Consider the following 21,484-nt stretch of genomic DNA (forward strand, 5'->3'; position numbering starts at 1 on the left):
ATAAAAACCATGTGAATGATTGACCAAATTGAAGTCCAGAAGAGAAAATCTGTGTTGAAAGGCAAATTAGAGGGTTGGGTATTTAAAAGCATTTTCTCCCTTACTCAGCCTTATAGGACAAAAAGTTTTTTCACTGTCTTGTTTGAATCTCACAACTCTGTGGGAGTAGAAAGGGCATATATTTAAAAGCCTATTTTAAAGACAAAAAAAGCAAAGACTGAAAAAGGGAGGGAGAAGACAAGATGGGCTCAGGTTTGCCAAGGTCCCAAATAGGAGTGTAAGGTCTTTCATGCTAGTACTGGAACTTCATGCTAGTACTGGTTTGTAAGAAATAGTTCCTACAGACAGTCATAGTTAGAAAAATAAAAGCTGATCAGAGTTACTATAACGCAACAGAAACCCCATGTCTTCTCTGCTGAATAAATGTCTGTTGATCGATATGTATAGGTGGGAACATCAGGTATATTTTTAGCCTGAGTGATGATTTGTGTAGGGATGTCAAAGGCTGCTGTCTGGGGCACTGATGCACAACACAGTTTCCTGGGTGTGGCTGGATGTAGAGTGATGAAAACCCTTCTTTCTTCACTCGTTGGTCTGCGTAGCTGGATGTCGAGACTTGGCAACAGGAGCGCCCGGTGGTGTTGCATACGTGGACCAGGGAGTCTGCTCACAACTACGAAAATAACTGCCACGAGGCGTCTGTCTTTGTTAGCCCGGGGGCGACCTATTTTGAGGTGGAATTTGATGAGAGATGTGAAACGGAAAAAAGGTACAACTCACCTGTTCTTTCTCCCCGAGCAATAATGGATCTGAAATGAGAGACGGAAAGTGATAAAGGTTATGCTTTCACAGGTATGATTATCTGGAATTTACCGACGCTAGAGGTGGGAAAACACGCTATGACACAAAAGTCGGCACTGATAAATGGCCCAAGGTGAGTGGCGTTCCCGGAGAGCCATGCGATACTTGCTTCTGTGTCGATTCTTCTCCTTTTGTCAGCCTCAGGCGGTAATAGAGATATGGTCCTTGAAGGGAAGCACTTATATTACACTTTTGTAAAAGGAAGTGTTTATAGCAGAGTTCAGTACCTGTTTTGTAAATAAAGTTTTTTGGGGATACAGCCGTGCCCATTTGTTTGTTTCATCTGTAGCTGTGTTGGCACTGTAGTGGTGGGGTTGAGTCATCGCAACAGAGGCTGTATGGCCCAGAAAGTCTAATGATTTACTCTCTGGTTCTTCATAGGAACAGTTTGCCACCCCTGGTTTATATCACATTGTCAGAGTAAATGGGGAGTTGTAATCCTTAGCAAGAAAGGGCCAGTGAGTCCAGGAGGGCCCTGACCGTGGTGATGAAAGCCAGGATCTCCCTCACAGTTAGGGCCGCATGGTCTCTGGGGCTGGGAAGTTAAGTGCTGCTTCACCGTTGACCTTCTCTCTGCTGTCAGCGGTCTTGGTTGGGAGCAGAGGAGCGGGCAGCATGCTCTCTGGCTGAGTAGGTGGTGGGCAGATGGGCATCTGAGGATTAGAAGACCGAGCAGCAGTTTTCAACTTCTTCTTCATAAGATGCAGTTGTGAATTTTCTGTTTCAGTCACTCCGTTATACATTTCTCCTTTAGTAGTTTTGGTGGGGGTGATAAGATATGATGGTGAGAATATAGACCAATTTTTTTTTTTTTTTCTGGCCGCATGGCATGCGGGATCTTAGTTCCCTGACCAGGGATCAAACCCATGCCCCTTGCAGTGGAGGCGCAAGGTCTTAACCACTGACCGCCAGGGACCAATTTTATATTTAGACCAATCTTATATTTAGATTTTTTGAGTCGCTAAGAACATGCTTATTACTGAAATGCTACCTTCTCTAATCAGTTTGACCCCATGACTTCTTTGTTTGTCTGTAGAAAGTGACCTTTAAGGCTGGTCCCCGGCTGCAGTTTCTCTTTCACTCTGACAGCAGCAACAACGAGTGGGGCTACAAATTCACCGTCACCGCCTATGGCCTGCCTGATGTTGCCGTGTCTTGGGGCTTGGATTTACAGCTCCTTGTTTCCCGGCTGATGGGACGCCTCGCTTCCCAGTGCATGTCACTCAAATCCCTGCATCGTAAGTCCACAGACCATCCCTTCCCTTCTTGCTAACAGCCACATTGAAGAGCAAGGTGGTACCCCTTTTGTGTAAGTTGTCTCCACATAGCGGCAGAGCAAAGGGGATTGAGAAAAGTCCCTTTCGGTTTCCTTTCAACTAAACCAGAATAAGATGTCTACCGGACACCATTTTCATCAAGTTGCTCGGCTCAGACCCTGGGGCACATTGCCAAGGAAGGACGGGTGCACTCCCTGTCTGTGGCGGACACGTGGGGAGGGAGCCGAGCTTTGGCTACATTGTCGTCATGTTTTTGTGAGTCGGTTTTGGAATACTCCAGCAAGAAGGCAGAAATATGGAATAAATCAATTGTATGTTCTCTATGTGAATATCTGTGTGAATATGTATACATATGTGAACATGGATTTAGCCTTAAAGCGATTTCTTCAACTTATTTGTTAAATTCATCCAAGGATGAGTGAAACAAGAAATAGAATGAAACTTTCTAGTGTATTTTATTTCTATATCATGTCTTGAGTTTTTCCTCACTTTAAAAGTAAAATATCATAGAAAAATTGAGTAATGGAAAAAAGCCAAGGGGAAAAGCCACTTTTAATCCTAATACCCAGATAACTATTATTAACATTTTAATCTATTTCTATCTAGTCTTTTTTCTTTGTTTATTCATAAACACATATATGGTGGGTATTTAATTATTGCTGTTATTTTTTTTTTTTTTACAAACTTAAGTTTACGAATTGTGAGCATGTCCCCATAATGAAACATTTCTAAATGGTCTCCTGTTATACCCTAGAGGTAGTTCCCATTGTGTTTTCAACTTACTACACAGGTTAGTCATTTCAGAGGGACCTGTAACTGAAGCTGTCGTACAGAATGGTAGCATTTCAGGACTGCCTGATGGCTCGGGTTCACTGGGGTATTTGTTTATGAAGTATCACAATTGCATTCTGCTAAATGTGTGTAAATTCCCTCCAAGTCTTAATGCCCAAGTTTTTTTAAAACCTTTTCTTCACCAGTTCAAAGATTCTCAGTATATTAAGGAAAAAATAGAACTCTCATCAGCCTTCTTTTTCTCTTTCCAGAGTTAGGAAGTAACATGGCAATACCTCAGGCAAAAATGGCATTAGTCCTAAACTCCCCCTTGTGGAAACCTGTCTTCAGGCACCAAATATGTCCAGAGTTGGGATTAGAAGCAAGCTGGCCCACTCACCCACCCCAGGATAATAAGGAGGTATTTACTCTTCTCTTGTCTTTGTATTTGGAATGGGAAATGTTTACTAATATTTATTACTTTAAATTATAAACATCTGTGTTTGTATCTTATCATCCCCACTAAGCTGTTAGCTCCTTGAGGGCAGAAACTATCCCTTGTTCACTTGGGGTCCCCACTGTGCACCACAGGGGCCAGTGTAATGGGTGTTCAGAAGTATTGACTGACTGACTCTTCAGTGATATACAGTAGGTGCTCAGCAAATCTCTCTTGGTGGAGTTATTAAACAATTCGAGTCTATTTCCGGTGCCCGCTGAGTCAAACTTCAGAATAAATGATTTATGCTGTATTTATTTGTTCTCCATGGAACAGTAACACATTATTTAGGCTTATAATAATTAAAAACGAAACAAGTTTGCCCACTGTCTCTTCTTCATCTCTCCGCCCCTCTCTCTGCTCTACTATTTTCCTCCCTTCTTCCTGCCTCCCCCTGCCCTAGCTCTTCAGTGGTTAATTGCTGAATCCAGGGGTTCTTGCTCAGCTTCTCTTGTCCTTTGCCTCTCTGCTCCTTCAGACCCTCTCTTCTCTTATTCCGGCAGCCCACTGTCTTCTCTTAATCTCACCACTCCATCTACCTCCTTTATTGACCTCTCTTCTTCCTCCTCCTCTAAAGAGTAGGCTTCATTTGGGCTTTCTCCCCTTTCCTGCACCCCACCAAGACTTTATGCTGTCTCCTCTCTTCTGTTGTCATATCTGTGTGAAAAATACCTAAATGTCAGTTTCCAGCCCTGGTTTTTCTCCCAAGCTCAGTCGTGTATCCCCATCTTCCTGTTAGGTATTTCCATTTCAGTGTTCTGATTCCCTTTAACTCAGAGGTGTAAAACCAGGACGTCTCCCTGGACTTCTCGCTCCTGTTACTGTCATTATTGTTTTCCCAGGCATTGAACCACTGCTCCCTAGCATCACCTTTATCCCCACCTTGTTCTCACCTTTCCTGTCCAGTCAGCTGCAAGCCCTGTGGCTTCTTCCTTGAGATGTTCATCACTGTCTGTTTCCTCTGTCTCCATCTTTATTCAGACCCTCATCTTGCACTTGGATTGTTACGTTGGTACCTACCAAGTTTTTTTTAATCACTGCATTATCTTGTCATTCCACTGCCAAGCACCATTAATGGCTCCCCGTTGCCCACAGGGTGAAGTCTAAACTCCTCAGTGTGACAGTCAAGGCTCTCTACAGTCTCCTTTCACCTTACCTATCTGACTCTAGTTCCCACCACTCCCCAGCTGAGACTTCAGGCCAGGTCAGTCTCCCCACTGACTCTTAACTTTTGCTCATGGTTGTGTTCCTCAGGGCCAAACCTGCCCAGTCTTCAGGGTCCAGTCCAAAGCCCATCCCCTCCAGGAGGCTTTTCTTAGTTACTTTAACCTGCCAGGAGCTCTCTCCTGTGAATTCTCAGCACTGGGTGTCCCTTCTAGGCATTTGGCACTTGATAATCTTATGCTTTACCAGTAGTGGTAGTTTTAATGCTTTTAATGTTTTATTTATGTTTACCTTTTTTTTTTAACCCATGTATCTGTCTGATCTCCCCCAAGTAGATTGAAACTTCCTGAGAGTATGCACCGCGTTTTATACTTCTGCTTTGGCCTAGTAGGTGTTCAGTAAACTTTATTTTTTGAATGAATGCATTAAACATGATGGTTTTTCTTGTTGTTGTTGTTGTTCCCAGGTTAAGAACATCCCTGATGATCCCTGCCACCAATTTCTTCTTGACTTTGCACAGTCAGATCCTGCCCAGAACTTCTGTGGGCCATATTCAGAACTTTTCAAAGGATTCATACAGGCATGTAGAAAACAGGCCCCAAAGACAGATATAGTTGCTGGTTCCACTATTGATCAAGCTGTGAACGCCACCTTTGCTGCTCTGGTGTATCGCACTCCAGACTTATATGAGAAGCTGCAAAAATATGGTAACTTATATTACAGGGAATGTTTTTGATCTGAAGGCCAATTGCTAAGTTTTAAGAAAGCTTGTCTTAAGTGAAAGTTTTAGAATATTTTGGAACATAAACATACTTCTACAACTATAGACTTCATCTTGTCAGCCCTACTTTGCCAGTCAAAAGCTTTGTGACCAATTTATAGTTAGCAGATTGCAGTCTATAGCAAGTAGGCTTGAGTTTCCTAATTAGCAGATAATTTGTCTTTAAACTGCCGAGAAGTTTAATGGAAAGAAACCTTAACTTGGGTTGTAGTCCCAGCTCACAAACTAGAAGTTGTGCAGCTTCAGGTTAATCAGATAACCTTTCTGCACCTGAGTATCCTTATCCATAAAGTTTAGAGTTGATTAGCTCTAACATGCTAGGAAATTCCAATTTAAACCTGAGATGTTTAGGTAATTGAATGTGCCAATAACCAAGGAGGAAATGCAGGTATTAACTCCATCTTAGACTTGCAGCTTCTTTGTAGCATCATCCCTGCTTGGTTTCCTTTGTTGATAGCCTGCTCCTTGCCATTTCTTTTCCTCATGTCCACCAGGGATACCGTCTCTGTGTATTTACTATAAGTGTAGACTGCAGCCTAACAGGACCCACAGAGAGGGAGGGTCTCTCCCTACTCATAATCTTTCTGGGGAAAAACATTTCAAACCCAACGTAAAGACAAGTTACGGGCTGTCCCAGTCACTTTGGCAGGATATGTGTTCTTTCCATGGTGCCGATGAAAGAAGCAGGAACAATTGCTTCCTTCCTTAGAGTAGGTAATCGCTTATTACTCTTATTATTATTATATTGATATTATTAGCACTGCTACCTTTATTGCTTAGTCCTGTGTGTCCCACATTGCAAAGTTTATTTCCTGATGTCTAAATCATCTCAATTACTCCTTCAAATCTTAATATTTCCTTTAAGAAGCTGCTCAAGTAAATAAAACTATACTGAAGCATGAGTGATTTAAGTAAACAACTGTCACATGGGAGAGTATATTTCTGCTGGGGATGAGGGGCCAGCTGACCTGTGTGGTTTTGAAAAAAAAAAAATTCGGTACATGTTTTCATAATCAAATTGTAGTAAGACAACTGGACAACCTCTGTTACCTGTGGGAACTTTCAGTGGAAAGATAAAAGCCTTGTGAGTTAAAAGCTGAGAGATAGAGCTCTCCCCCAGCTCTTTTTCAAATCATGTTCAGCTATCACATACCTATTTGCAGTTAAGAAACACACAATCAAATGTAGGAACTAGAAATATTTTACCAAATACAACTTGTTTCTAGAATACCTACCACTGTTGCTTTGAAAGAGGTACAGTTGGTTCCCAGTTCTTTCTGTCCCTGCCTCTAAGAGGCTATTCTTGGGTTCTTCAAGACTGAACTACTTTGAGAGTGGTCCTTGTCTAGCTAATTTGCTCATCTTTGTCTAAAAATTTGTCACCCTTTTGAGTTAGAAATGTATGGGAGGAGTTTTTCAACTAGACTCAAAGCTGCTTGAGGGCAGGAACCATGTTTGTTTTTTTCAGCATAGTATTTCCCAGTGCCTGGTATAGAGCCTGGCACATTCTAGGTATTCAGAAAATACACTGCATTTACATTGGCTCAACAGAGAGCGTCACTGTGTTCTAGTAATTTATCCTTTGGTTTTTAGATGAAAAGGGGCAGGCCTCATGGGTCTTTCTTTAAAAAAAAAAAAGACAAGAAAACTTTTTTGTTATTTTTCTAATTATAAAAATAATGCCTATTCATGTAGAAACTTACAAAGTACAGAAAAGCTAAAGTAATTATCAACTATAATCTCACCATTTCAAGAACATTTTTCTGTTATCATTTTTCTATATATCTACCTGGCCTTTTACTTAGGTATACTTATATATACACCATGTTTTTACTATGTATACTCTTTTTAAATAAGATAATTTTGTACATACTGTTTCATAACCAGCCTTTTTTACTTACTATATACCATGAACATTTTTCCATGTTTTTTTTTTAACATCTTTATTGGAGTATAATTGCTTTACATTGTTGTGTTAGTTGCTGCTGTATAACAAAGTGAATCAGCTGTATGTATACATATATCCCCATATCCCCTCCCTCTTGTGTCTCCCTCCCACCCTCCGTATCCCACCCCTCTAAGTGGTCACAAAGCACAGAGCTGATCTCTCTGTGCTATGTGGCTGCTTCCCACTAGTTATCTGTTTTACATGTGGTAGTGTATATATCTCAGTGCCACTCTCTCACTTCGTGTCAGCTTACCCTTTCCCCTCCCCATGTCCTCAAGTCCATTCTCTACGTCTGTGTCTTTATTCCTGTCCTGCCCCTAGATTCTTCAGAACCATTTTTTTTTTAGATTCCATATATATGTGTTAGCATATGATATTTGTTTTTCTCTTTCTGACTTACTTCACTCTGTATGACAGTCTCTAGGTCCATCCACCTCACTACAAATAACTCAATTTCGTTTCGTTTTATTGCTGAGTAATATTCCATTGTATATATGTGCCATATCTTCTTTATCCATTCATCTGTCGATGGACACTTAGGTTGCTTCCATGTCCTGGCTATTGTAAATAGAGCTGCAGTGAATATTGTGGTACATGGCTCTTTTTTTTTTTTTTTTTTTTTGTGGTACGCGGGCCTCTCACTGTTGTGGCCTCTCCCGTTGTGGAGCACAGGCTCCGGACGCGCAGGCTCAGTGGCCATGGCTCACGGGCCGAGCCTCTCCGCGGCATGTGGGATCTTCCCGGACTGGGGCACGAACCCATGTCCCCTGCATCGGCAGGTGGACTTTCAACCACTGCGCCACCAGGGAAGCCCCATGACTCTTTTTGAATTATGGTTTTCTCAGGGTACATGCCCAGTAGTGGGATTGCTGGGTCATATGGTAGTTGTATTTTTAGTTTTTTAAGGAACCTCCATACTGTTCTCCATAGTAGCTATATCAATTTACGTTCCCACCGACAGTGCAAGAGGGTTCCCTTTTCTCCACACCCTCTCCAGCATTTATTGCTTGTAGATTTTCCATGTTAATAATTATTTTTTACTCACTTTTAATAATTTTTATTTTGCTTTTAATTTTTTATATTTTACTTTTATGTTTTTACTTTTAATATTTTACTTTAACAGTATATCCATTTCAGATGCTGTTTGTTTGAAAAAAGTTAGTTTGAAGTAACACAGAGAACCCATTACAGGTGTTTGTGGTTTAATTGATAGTTTTTTCCCCCAGTCCTCTCTTACAACCCGCCACGTGTGAGTGTCAGGGGAAGGGTTTTCCTTTGCGGAGGTTGGGAGGTGACTTTGGGCTTCATGTTGCAGTAGTGAATTGTGTTAACTGAATGTAACCTCTCCTTTCCCCAGTAAACAGTGGGGGCAAGACAGCCCTGAGTGAGGAGTTCGCACAGGTGTATTGCTTGGCAGATGGCATTCGAATATGGATGGTAAGGTTTTCCTTTGCATGTGATTTTTATATATTTTGAGTTTTCCCACCATGATATCATTGAATTAAGGTAAGTAGCTCTCTTCTCAAGAATTTAACTTTAGGAATGTTTTTCAAAACTAAAGTTCAGTGAAGTGAATGGATAAAAAATAATTTAGAACCCTTGAAATCATAATTTGGTGAATGTTGAGATTGTCAGAGTAAACAGGGTTCAGTTGAGCCCCCCTTACCTCCTTCTGTAACCCAAAGGCTGCTCGGTGGAACCTAACCTTTTAGACTAGGGGGAAAAGCATTGTGTTAGATTCTGGGCAACCAATAACAGTTTTAGGCAGAGGAGAGCACTCTTTCAAAGGAGAGGTCTTTCTGCATTTTAGAAAAGTAGTTCTGCAGCATTGTTCGTGACAGCAATAAACTGGAAGAACAAAATGTCCCATTTATAAAACAGACAAAAAGATTATATATTATATTACTGTGTAATACTATAGTACAGTGAAAGAGAATGAAGTAGAGCTGCCTGTATCAGCATGGGTGGTGCTTACAAATGTGATGATGAGCAAAAAATAGCAAGTTGTAGAAGAATGCATAGGTATGGTATTCCTCATATAAAGCTTAAACATAAACATGTAGTAAAATTATACAAATGCATGCAAATGATAAACATCAAATTCAGGAGAATTGTTTTTATTTCTTAGGTGTGGAGATGAGTATATGTTAGTATTATTTATATATATATTTACAACCACCTTAAATATTGTATAATAATTGAGAAAGCAATCTTAAAATAAATGAGTAGAGGCTGGTAATAAGATTGAAAGCAGGAGACTAGCTGTGGTAATTAGATGAGGATGGCTTCTGCTACTTGGGAGATAAGATAATTAGACTGTGTGATTGATCTGAGTGGTGAACAGGCAAATGGAATTTAGGACTGTTTCCGTGATCCTGGTTTGGGTGACTTGGTGGGTGGGTAGAAGCGTTCGTTGACCAGAATAGGAAGAATGGTCTTGGATCTGGGAGTTGGGTGCTAAGTTCAGTTTGAGACCTGTTAAGTATGAGGACACCTGGGTTTTTTAAGACATGTAGCTGGAGAATTTAGTAAATGTGAAAGAGTGTAAATGTCAAGGCAGAGATAAGGATAACTTCAAATCATTGGTAATAGTTTTTTTTTAATGTATGAGTTTATCCAGGAACAGACAGCCTTGGACAAAATCCACAATGATTAGAACGTAGTTGGTGCTCAATGTAGACGAGATAGGTAGATGGAGACCCAAATGAACAGGGACTCTCTAAAGAAACTGAAAGCTATCATCATCAGAATGGTGGCGGGTGAATCAGAAGAGTGTGTTGACAAAGGAACCAAGGCAGTAATAGCAATTTAAGAAAGAGTGTCTGATAAAGTCAGCGGCCACACACAATTCAGGTAAAAAGGATTTGGCAATTGTGACAAAGCACATTGTAGATTATGCTTCTGGTTTAGCATATGACAGACTGCCGATGATTGGACAAGATACCAGCCTTCTCTCTAAGACCTTGGTCTACATACATCACACATGGTCTTCTGTCTGGGCTGTCAGCACCATGGCCCAAACTGTGACCATTGCCTGTGCTGGTAGTAGAAGCACCATTCTCTGCCTGGCAGTCTCAGCATCACTTAGAGGTGTCCCCTCCTTCGGAGGAGAATAGAGATCAACTTGTGGTTCAACCTCTGCTGCAAACCGGGTGTGAGATTTCTGGCCACACCACGCGGCTTGCAGGATGTTAGTTCCCCGACCAGGGATTGAACCCGTGCCCCTTTCAGTGGAAGCACGGAGTCCTAACCATTGGACCGCCCGGGAAGTCCTAAGACCTCACCTCTTTATCTGTACTAGGTCAGCTTTAGGTAAGGACCCCTCCAACTCCAGGGTTCTAGAATTTTTTAAAGAATAGGGTCATGGGACTTCCCTGGTGGCACAGTGGTTGAGAGTCCGCCTGCCGATGCAGGGGACACGGGTTCGTGCCCCGGTCCAGGAAGATACCACATGCCGCGGAGTGGCTGGGCCCGTGAGCCATGGTCACTGAGCCTGCACGTCTGGAGCCTGTGCTCCGCAATGGGAGAGGCCACAACAGTGAGAGGCCCATGTACCGCAAAAAAAAAGAAAAAAAGAATAGGGTCATGGTTACAAATCCCTCCCAAATAACACATAGTTGAAAAGGAGGTAGTTTTGCAGCTAGACCTTTGGGCAGCTTCAAATCCTGAATTATTTCTAGGACAAACAAAAACAGCTCAGTCCTGTGCACAGGACTATAAAGTTCTCCGGGATCTCAACACTGTGTGCTTTTGAAGTAGTTTGCTGTGGCTGCCCTTGCCGCCCTGTCTGGACAGCGTAATTATGTGGCTCAAATCCTTCCCCAGTTAGAGATGAAGCAGAAGTCCCTGATGAGCCTGGGGAGTGAGGCAGAAGAGCGACGCGGCTCAGAAGCAGCTGAGGTGAACCCCGAGAGCCTGGGTGAGTGCCAGCTCCGCTGTCCTCCCTGGGCCTTCTGTTTCCATTTTGTAGGAAACCAGTGACCCACCTTCTAGATGAGTCTAGTTGAAGCTGTGTTGACCTAGGGAAGGTAACACAGGCACTAAATGTATTTTCCAAGGATGTTCACAAATAGAGAAGTGCCAGTTGTTAATTGTTTATTAACGTGATCCAGATGGAGCATCTTTCTAATTACTTTCCTTAGGAGGCACGAAGTGCTTTTTGAGCTACATCTTGTTATGTTTTTAAAGTGCATTCACACTAAATATTTAATGAAATTAAAGAATTACTGTTAATTTTTAAAATGTCATGGTTATGTTATTATTTAAAACTTTTTTTTAGTGAAATATACTGAAGATTTTACAGATGAAATAATGTGATGCCTGGGATCTGCATGGAAATAATCCAGGGAGTGGGGAGTGGGAGTGGGTGAAAAAAAGACTGGCCTTGGATTGATGGCTATTAAATCTGGGCAAGGGGAAGGGTCCTTATACTCTTCTCTCTCTATGTATGTTTGAAAATGTCCACAATAAAACTTTAAGTGTGCTGATGGTAGTGCTAGGGAGATTTTGATGTATTTAATGAGAGAAAATTTGATTCTGTCCTGTCAGTAGATGTGTATATCCCTGTGTTAATGGAGGTATTTCTTGTCCTAAACTGTAGAGTTTGAGTAGATTATTTTCAATGCAAAAGTAGGCAACAAGTTTAATTTCGACTTTTTTTCATTATCTTTCTTGCTTTTTGCATTTAGCGAAAGAGTGTATTCAGAAGAGTCTTCTATTACTGAAATTTTTGCCCATGGGTGTAAGTTCAAAAGAAGGCTGTGACAAGTTGGTGGCTGTAGATGACACAGATCATCTGCGGCCACTGGACAAGCGCCAGAGGGCAAGCTCTGTGGTGGAAGAGCATTTCCAAGCCTCCGCGTCTCCCACCAAAGCAGCGCCCCCTGCTGTGGAAGACAGGAGTCCTGGCTTGGATGGCCAGCCCACGCCGCCGCCCAGCGGTGGCGCTCCTGCCACGGAAGTGTCCTCTGCCACCGCCGAAGAGCCCTCGTCCCCTTCCACTCCCACCAGGCGGCCTCCCTTCACCCGGGGGCGGCTCCGGCTGCTCTCCTTCCGCTCAGTGGAGGAGGCCAGACCGTTGCCCACAGTGAAAGAGAAGTACCCGGTGCTGAAGGATGCCATGGACTTCATTAAAGATCAGTCACTCTCCCACGAGAGGTGAGCGCCTTCTCTTTTCAAGCAGCAGGTACCCAGTCTCGTCAAAGACTTGAAGTTCATGCTAAGAACGAGCAAATAATACTTGGAGGACAGATCAAGATTTGTCTTAGAATGTTCAAGAAAAAAGTTTTGATTTTTTTTTTCTTTTAAAGAAGTAATTTTTTCACTTGAGATTTGTACATTATGCTATATGTACATTATATCTCAATAATGTACCATTTGGATAAGAAAAGAAACATTTCTCTTGGTAGCTGCCAAAATAAATTTGTCTTATTTTAACACTGGGAGGAATTTAGGATTTGATATTTTCTGACAAAATTACTTGTCAGTGGGCCTATACCTCTGGAAGTATTGCATGTTTTAATTTCCTGTCCTAAGTTTGTCCCTGGTTTACCACAGAGACAGAGTTCCTTTTGAATCAATTAATTGTTCAACGTGAGTTGTTGGGCTTCTGGACAGTGAACTGATTCGTAGTGCTGCCGAGTAATGACTAAAAGTAGCAGGCAGGTCTTGCTATCCTTCCTGAATGATACCTCACAATAGTGTTTCCTTTTTATTAATACGGCATCAGAACTTGGGTAGGGGTCTGTTTTCTTTCTGCCCCAGCTCGAGAGTTTTCTGGGTGTTCCTGACTTGAGTTCTGTCTCCAGTGTTGTAAAGGTTCTTTCCTTGAGGAAGGCCCAAGCCCGGAGCATCCTCGAGGTCCTGAGGATCATTCAGTGTTGTACAGAGCCCCTTGGGCAGCCTCACTGCTTCCACCCGCCTTTCATACTTTTCCTCTTGGAACTTCTGACCTGCCAGAAAGAGTTTACCAAGTAAGTCCAAAGTACGAGCCTGCAAGGAAAACAAGCAGGGGTCGTTTTAAAGAAATCCTGATTGTCTTCTCTCGTTATTAAGAACTCTGTCGTTTCCATGTAAGATACATGTTTATGGTTTTGAACAATTCATTCTCTCATTCTAAGGTAAAATGGGTTCTGTCCTTTTAGTAAGTAAATACCAGAACATGTTTATTCCTCTTGATGAGTTTATCAGCTTTATTTTACCAATGCGGGTTGTATTGCCCGTGCACCTGTACTCATCATTTGGCTCCTGGAGGCTGTGGCCAAATTTCATGCTCATTTACCGTGACAACATAAATCTAAGTACCTCACAAGGTTGTTTCAGCAGCCACTCGGTAAATACCTCCCGAGTGTTGTCTATACCAGCCACTGTTCTAGGTGTTGTATTTAGCAGTGGGCAAGGCAGACAAGATCCTTGTTCTAGTGGAGCTTGTATTCTGTTTAGGAGAGACAGACAAAACAAAACAAACACAAACAAACGCAAAACAGACATACATATATAGTGGTAATCTGGCTATGTGGTGATTTCATACAGAGTGACCTAATTTGTGCAGTTGGGGAAGGCAGGCTGCAGAGGACGTGGAACCAAGGCATGACTTGACCAGCTGAGATCGGGGGAAGAGCACTAAAGACAGAAGGGCCACCACACAGACCCTGGGGTGGGGGATTAGCCCACAGGGGGCAGAAAGAAGGCCAGTGTGCCTGAGCGAGAGAAACGGGGCGAGGTCAGAAAGTTAGGGCCTGTATTATGTAAAACTTTGTAGGATATGGTTTAAGGTGTTTGGATTTTACCCAGAGTTGTAGATGGGAAGTCCCTGGAGAACTTTAAGCCCAAGGAGAACACTGTGATACATATTTATGAAAGATACTTCTGGCTACTACATGGAAGAGAGTGGAAGGAAGAAAAGCAGTGGAGAGACTGTTGCAGTAGCCCAGGCAAGAGGTGGAGGTGGTTTGGACCAGGAGATAGTACTGGAGGAAGAGAGAAAAGGATGAGATTCAAGATACACCGTGGAGGTGGAATTGTAAGGACTTGTTGATGGATTAGACGTAGAGGGTGAATGAAAAGAGTCATAGGGAAAGAAACCTCTAGGATTTTGCCTTGAGCAGCTGGATGGATGGTGATACGTTTTACTGAGGGGAAGAGTATGGAAGAAACAGATTGGGGTGATAATCAAAAGTTTTGTTTTGGCCATGTTAAGTTTGAACTGCTTCTTTCATACCCAAGTAAATATGATAAAATAGAGGTAAGAGTCTAAAGTTCTCAAAAGAAACCAGGAGTAGGGATAGAATTTGGATGTTGTCAGTATATAGATGGTACGTAAAGCCGTGAGACCAGATGAGACCTTCTAGAAAGAGTGCAGAGAGATGGACAAGAGGGGGCTCCGGACTGAGCATTAGGGGCACTTCTTTATTTAGATGAAGTCAAGCAGAGGAAGAGGAGTCAGCTGAGGAGACCAGGGAGTGACCACCAAGAACAAAAACCAGGGAATGGTGGTGCCGTCAAAGCTGACAGAAGAATGTATCTCAAAAGATAGAAATGGGACTTCCCTGGTGGTGCAGTTGTTAAGAGTCCACCTGCCAATGCAGGGGACACGGGTTCGATCCCTGGTCCGGGCAGATCCCATATATCATGGAGCAACTAAGCCCGTGCGACACAACTACTGCACCCGCGCGCCACAACTATTGAGCCCGCACACCACAGCTACCGAAGCCCATGCACCTAGAGCCCGTGCTCTGCAACAAGAGAAGCTACCACAATGAGAAGCCCGCGCACCACAACTAGAGAAAGCCCGTGCACAGCAACGAAGACCCAACACAGCCAAAAGAAAAAAAAAAGATACGAATGGTCCGTTGTGTCAGTTGCTGATGTGAGAGGTTGAGCGAGATAAGAACACACTGGATTTGACAGCAGTCTTACTGGAGCCATGAGGCCACAAGCCCTGTTGGACTGGGTTGAGAAGAGAGTGGGGGTGATGAAATGGAGAGGGAGACTAGACAGTTATTTCAGGAAATTTGGCCTTAAAGGGGAGCAGAGGATTAGGATAGTAACTGCAGGGGATGTAGCATCAACTGAGGGTTTTGAAGAGATAGCAGAGTATACTGTACACTGGCGGGAGTGGGTCAGCAGTGAGGCAAACTCGATGCGGGAAGGAGGGCTCAGTGGCAGTAGCAGTGGTGTAAGTAGAGTGGTCGGCCTTTGAGAGCCAGGGAGACTGTCTCTGGCAGCAGGAGGAAGCGCACTGGGGTAGAGATGCAAGTTGGTTGGTAGGTTTGGTGGTGCGAAGATGGGGGAGTTCCTGTGGGATCATTTCTGTTTTCAAAATATAAAATTTGAGGGTAGTTATCAGCTCTAAATGACGGCTTAGGAGGAGGCAGTGGAAGTTTAAGGAGAAGCAGGAATGTTTGAAATAGTAGTGAAAATTGAGACAGCCGGTGTGATTGCCTGACAGCTTGGAGAGGTTATTTGAGGATTATGGTTGTGAACGTAAAGTGCTACTAGTCAGCTTGGTTGTGTGGTGTTTCTCCAGCAACAATTAGCTGTTTTGATGTAGGCATATAATTTCTCAGGCAAGTATGTGGAGGGAGAAGGCAGCAAATGACTTGGTGATTGCTAAGGTGTGATTATGGTGGTGGGCCATGGAATTGAAGCTGAGTACGGGGCAAAGAGAAAGCCTGGCAGCAGTGGTGGATAGTCAGCGTGAAGGAGCGTCCTGGCTTGGGGCTCCCTGGGATTGGTGGGAGGTGCAGTGCAGGTGAGCAGGGTGAGAGGTCACAGTCAGAGCAGGATGCTCTGAAGTCAGGATTTCAGAGGTAACGCCGTTACTGTGGTGACAAGGTCAAGGGAATGACCCTCATGCAGGGATGGCAAAGGGGCTGGAGGAGAGGCTCGCTGGAGGTGAAGATGCAGGGAACCCGGAGACGGCAGAACTGGGGCATCATTCCCATGGGTGTTGTCTCCATGGTGACAAGGATCAAGGTCGGAAAGACACTGAGCTTGGCACTGAAGTCGTCACTGAAGGGAGGCAGAGGGGTGGGTGTGACCGTGTGGAGAGGATTCAGTTTGGTCATTTGTGACGAATACTTAACACAGTACCAGGCGCCCAGGTAGTGGTGGGAAGGGTGGTTTTTATAATAACAAAGAAAGGTTAATAATTGTCATCTCCATACTCCTGGTGGGCAACCTTCTTGATCCAAGCAGATGAGTCACTTGCTGTTTTGTCTGTTACTTTCTGAAGTTATGTTTTTATTTATTTAAGTTTCTGTGCCACTTTGTTAGCAATTAAGTGATTAGTGTTCTGGCAATAAGTGACTGGTAATTTCTTCTGTTTCTAGTTATTTTGGACACCTGGAGGGCTGTGGTGCAGATCTACACAAAGAAATTCGAGATACTTACTATCAGTTTGTTCTGTTTTTGGTCAAAGCAGTTAAAGGATTTAGTAATAGTAACATAAACGACAGGTACGGGATAATTTTATGATTTCTAGAGAAAAAATTATTTGTTTTTTTCTGATTTTTTTAAGAAATACATGTCCACTGTTAAAAATACAGAAGAGCACAAAGAGTAAAATAAAAATAACCCCTAATCTTACCGTCTAGAGCTAATTGCTAATGTTAACTTATCAGTATATTTTCTCCCAGCCTTTTTTCTATATGGTGTGTACAGTTTTTTAAAGTGGATGGGTTTTGGTTCATCTGAAAATTTGTAACCTGTTATTGTCAGTTTTAAAAACTTGAATAGACACTTTGCTGTACACCTGAAACTAACACAACATTGTAAATCAGTTATATCCCAATAAAAATTAAAAACAAACAAAACTTGAATAGAAAGCCATTCCCCAGTCTCCTCCATAGTAAGTGGTTTAGACATAAACCTTAAATCAAATGGTTCTTCTCTACATCTGAGCTGTATAACCTAGGCTAATTGGGCCTGGCCCTGACCTTGCTCATTTATCAGAGGTGAGTTTTACTACTCAGTCCTTTACTGTAAAGTGTCCCCTGTGGTAGTCCTAGCAGGGTGGAGACCTTTCTCTTTATGCTTTCAGAACTCTTTTGCTTAAGCTGTTGTTTGAAGAAGGTTTATATGGAGTCTGAGAAATTTGAAAAGAGATTCTAAGGAACCCAAACCAGCAATCTGGCATTCCCTTCTGTTTTCCACTGACAAGCACACCAGTCTCTGCTTCACATTGTTTCCGTTGTCTCCGTGGATGCTGGGCAACCTTACTAACGTTCACCTTCGTGGCCTCTTCAGGTCCTTGCTGCCTGCCTTGTCCTGTGTCCAGACGGCTCTGCTTCATCTCTTGGATATGGGCTGGGAGCCCAGTGATCTCACCTTCTTTGTTGACATTCAGTTACCAGATCTCCTCATGAAAATGTCACAAGAAAATATAAGTGTCCATGACAGTGTGATCAGGTAAGGACACAGTCCTGCACTCTGCAGTTCCTACAGTAGCTCATCAAGTACCGGGATCGTAGCACATTCAGAGCTCAGGCCTGGAGCTAGACTTTCTGGGGAGCATCCTGGCTTTGCCACATACTAGCTGGATGACCTCGGGCAACTTTTTAAACTCCTTTGTGCCTCAGTTTCCTCATCTTTAGAGCTGGAGGTAATAACAGTACCGACCTCAGGATCGCTGCGAAGAATGAATGAGTTCTGTTTCTCAGTGTTTAGCAGGTATCTGGTGCATGGTGTTGTATATAAACTGGTGGTGGTGGTATTGCGAACTGAGCATGAGTTTTCTCCTCATTTTTGGAGATCCTCATATAGCTTGTTGAATTGGAGAATCCTTTTCTGTTGGTGGTGGTGGTGGTGTGCGTATGTGATTTTTAGCCACTATAACCTCTTGCGTGTTACAAGGACTTAAGGTATGAGGGGAAGAAATAGTATGCAAAGTTTTCTTTTTTTTTTCTTTCCACTTATTCCACTTAGCCATTAATCACTCATGTCTGTAGAAAAGAAAGAAGATAAAGGGGGAAGTAGAGCAAGAGGAGATAATTAGGAGGAAATCAGTGAATCAGTCAACACCAATTTTCACTCTCTCAGAAGAGATATCTTGGGAAAAGGAGATAGGATTTAAGCGGTCTCCTTGTTTACAAACCGCAGCCATTGCCCTGCTGTCAGAGGGAACTCTTGGCGGAGGGCTGGGACACAGCAAGGAGGAGGAATGGGTGGGGCATCAGCTTGCTGGCTCTTCAGCCATCAGTCTGCTTCTTGTTTCAAGCTTCGCCTGCTCCTACATGACCCAGTCCTTGGGAGTAGGGACTGCACCTTCCTCACCACCCCCCATAGCACCTGGAGCAGAGCTCAATTTGAGTAGGCCTGAAGTCAGTTTGTTGGAACACGTGAATGAACAAATGTGTATTTGTTGGTTGGTAGATGTTTTGCATTTGCTGTCGAGCAAATAGTTTTGTATTTAAAATTCTGGTTGCTGAAACAAACTGTAAACTGAAATTATGGAAATCTGTAATTTTGCACCTAAAAGGAGTGTAATTTTGCACCTAAAAGGAGTCCCTGAGATTATCTATTAGAAATGAGGAAACTGAGGACCAGGGCCGAGTGCTGTGTCCAGGTCTTACAGCAGCCAGCGGGAGAGCTGAGGCCCCAGGGTCTCCTGACTCCCTTCTCATGCTGCTACCACTAGGGTGTGCTGAGCATGTTCAAATCGGACTTTTTTTTTTTGCTTTATTTGGCTCCAGTGCCTGGCACATAGTAGGTTCACCACAAATGGTTGCTGAGTGGGATTATGCCATGTAGGTACAAACTTTCAAGCTCTTAATTCCTCACCCATTGTAGTCTACTCTGGAGGGGGCTCCTCCCTTTTTATTGGTATATATCTATCAAACATCTGGCAAATCCTGGAGCTTTGAAAACCAAATTGACCTCTTCCCTTCAGAAGTTTAAAAGGGCCTCGTGTATTAGACCCGTAGGACACAGAGTCTGCTAACAAGCACTTTCCTTGATTATTGGGAGAGGCATGCTTTTCTCTCTTTATGTGCTTCTTTCAGCCAATGGAGTGAAGAAGATGAGCTTGCTGATGCCAAGCAGAATTCAGAATGGATGGATGAGTGTCAGGATGGCATGTTTGAGGCCTGGTATGAAAAAATAGCCCAGGAAGATCCAGAGAAGCAGAGGAAAGTAAGACCTCTCAACTAGAGTAACCTGAAGTGACTTGCTAGGAGTTTGGAGAGGAGAGTCTGTGCGGGGGAGTGCCAGCGGTCTGTCCCCTGAGAGGGCTCCAGGTGGCAGTCAGTACCTTAGTGAGTGGCCATCACCCAGCCTGGTCTTTAACCTGAGGGGCCCTGAGTCCTGACTTGACCACAGTCAGGTGGTGGTTCCCTCCCGTAGAACTAGATTCACAGGAAATATGCTCGTGGGACTGAAGTAAAATACTGGGTGCCAGTTTATTAATTTATAGTGAGAAATAGAATTGCTGAAGGCCCTGGATTCTGGTGTCCGTGGTACATTCTTTTCCTGTAGGCAAGCAACTTGGGAAGTCATGTTGCAATCAGAAGGTTGCCTGGTGAGCATGGAAGCAGCCGTGTGTTCCCAGAACCAGAGTTACAGGATTCACACGTGTGGAGGCATCAGGCTCACATAGCCTGCCGTGTCCACCTCCACATTAGGGGTTTATCTGTCGCCACCACATTATCCCAGGCATCTGCTGCTTCAGATGCATTCATTTTCTTAGTTTGTGTGCCTACTGTGTGCCAGTTACTTTGCTCATTTGGCATCTCTGTGGTGCTTGGATGGAGCACACCAACTTGGCCTTTGCGATTTTTCTCTCTTGTGTGTTAATACCTTATCGGGAGCCATTCTAAGGTGACTTGGCATATTTGCTATGCTATACTACTGTATGGTGACTTAGTGGTTTATTTCCCTTATTTCTAGGCCGTAAAGATAAAGCATACTGTAGCCTCCAGGGACTTTGCAGTAAAACAATTTGTTTTGCTCATGAAATGGTGCCCTTACTCTTTCCCCAGAAAGTTTTTCTTCTTAAGTGCCAGCAAACAGTGCTTCTTTTTCAGTGTTTCCTGTATCTGTGAACACTACCCTTGTCCAGCCAAGTACCCACGCCAGAAATCTGGGTGTTGTTCTTGACCCTTCCCTTTGCTGGCCTCTATAACCAGTCAGCCCCCAAGGTTCCTCACTTCTGCCTTCTACTACCTCTCAGCTCTCCCACCTTCCACCATCTCACTTTTGGCCCAGTCCAGCCCTTATCACCTGTTGGGGGGTTGCTTTAACAGCTGCTGTCAGGGTCAGTCTCCCTGTCTCCAGTGTTGCCCTCTCTGATCCATTCTCACTCAGTAACCAGAGGAGCTTTCAGAATGCTCAGTTACTCTTCTGTTACTCAACATCCGTGACTCCTTAGACTAGCATCCCAGGCACTTGTGGTTTAACCTTTCTAACTTTATCTGGTTATCCCCCCTCCACACTGTATTCTACATACGGAATTATTGCCAAGTTCATGAGCCTTTGTCTTGATCCTTTTGTCCCTCCTGTAGAACTTGCTATTGCTTTTATCCAGTGTGCCCGCCACCCTTACCCCCACCCAGCTAATGCCTGTTTGCCCCTCAGGTCTCACCTGAGGAATTAGCACCTTTGAAAAACCTCCACGTGCCCTGTAAGCCTCCTGAAATTGTCTATCCAAGCCCCTGTCATACTGTATGCTGTCATCTGTTTGCTTCAGGGAATTCCCAACTAGACACTAAGCTCCTTCATCTCCTAATCCTAGCACCTAGTACAGTGCCTGGAATATTTTAAGTACATACTGAAGGATGGATTGATTACTGAATAGTGGCCACATTAAAAGTCTGTTGGTTAATTGTGTTTTATTTCATCTTATAGATGCACATGTTTATTGCTCGCTACTGTGACCTGTTAAACGTGGACATCTCTTGTGATGGGTGTGATGAGATTGCCCCCTGGCATCGCTACCGGTGCCTGCAGTGCAGCGACATGGATCTCTGCAAGACTTGCTTCCTCGGTAAATTTCACGGCCTGAGTGTGCCATACCCAAAAGGAATAAGCATTTCTATTTTCTGTGATCTTGTCATTTTTTAAACTCCCACTGTACAGTAACAATACTGCCCCAGCAGTTTTCTCTGACTTGTTGGCGAATATGACCCTTATCTCCCCAACTGAATGATAAACTCCAGAGCTCTGTTATGTGATGTTGCTGTCATCTTCTG

The 21,484-nt window shown here is 43.4% G+C and overlaps 1 protein-coding gene across 7 annotated transcripts in view; it reads left to right on the forward strand.

The window, feature by feature from the left end:
• The window catches only part of ZZEF1 (zinc finger ZZ-type and EF-hand domain containing 1), a 117,298-nt gene that overhangs the window by 56,056 nt on the left and 39,758 nt on the right, over positions 1–21,484 (forward strand). For all 7 annotated transcript variants that reach the window (XM_067021533.1, XM_059046627.2, XM_059046628.2 and 4 more), the window contains 13 exons: positions 603–769; positions 853–934; positions 1,898–2,099; positions 3,182–3,330; positions 5,036–5,276; positions 8,656–8,735; positions 11,124–11,217; positions 11,987–12,455; positions 13,106–13,270; positions 16,631–16,756; positions 17,547–17,708; positions 19,301–19,430; positions 21,141–21,279. In XM_067021533.1, coding sequence (XP_066877634.1) covers positions 603–769; positions 853–934; positions 1,898–2,099; positions 3,182–3,330; positions 5,036–5,276; positions 8,656–8,735; positions 11,124–11,217; positions 11,987–12,455; positions 13,106–13,270; positions 16,631–16,756; positions 17,547–17,708; positions 19,301–19,430; positions 21,141–21,279 — 2,206 coding nt within the window. The remainder of the gene's footprint in view (positions 1–602; positions 770–852; positions 935–1,897; positions 2,100–3,181; positions 3,331–5,035; positions 5,277–8,655; positions 8,736–11,123; positions 11,218–11,986; positions 12,456–13,105; positions 13,271–16,630; positions 16,757–17,546; positions 17,709–19,300; positions 19,431–21,140; positions 21,280–21,484) is intronic.

Source organism: Kogia breviceps, chromosome 19 (genome assembly GCF_026419965.1).
Source record: "Kogia breviceps isolate mKogBre1 chromosome 19, mKogBre1 haplotype 1, whole genome shotgun sequence".
NCBI classification, from domain to species: Eukaryota; Metazoa; Chordata; class Mammalia; order Artiodactyla; family Physeteridae; genus Kogia; species Kogia breviceps.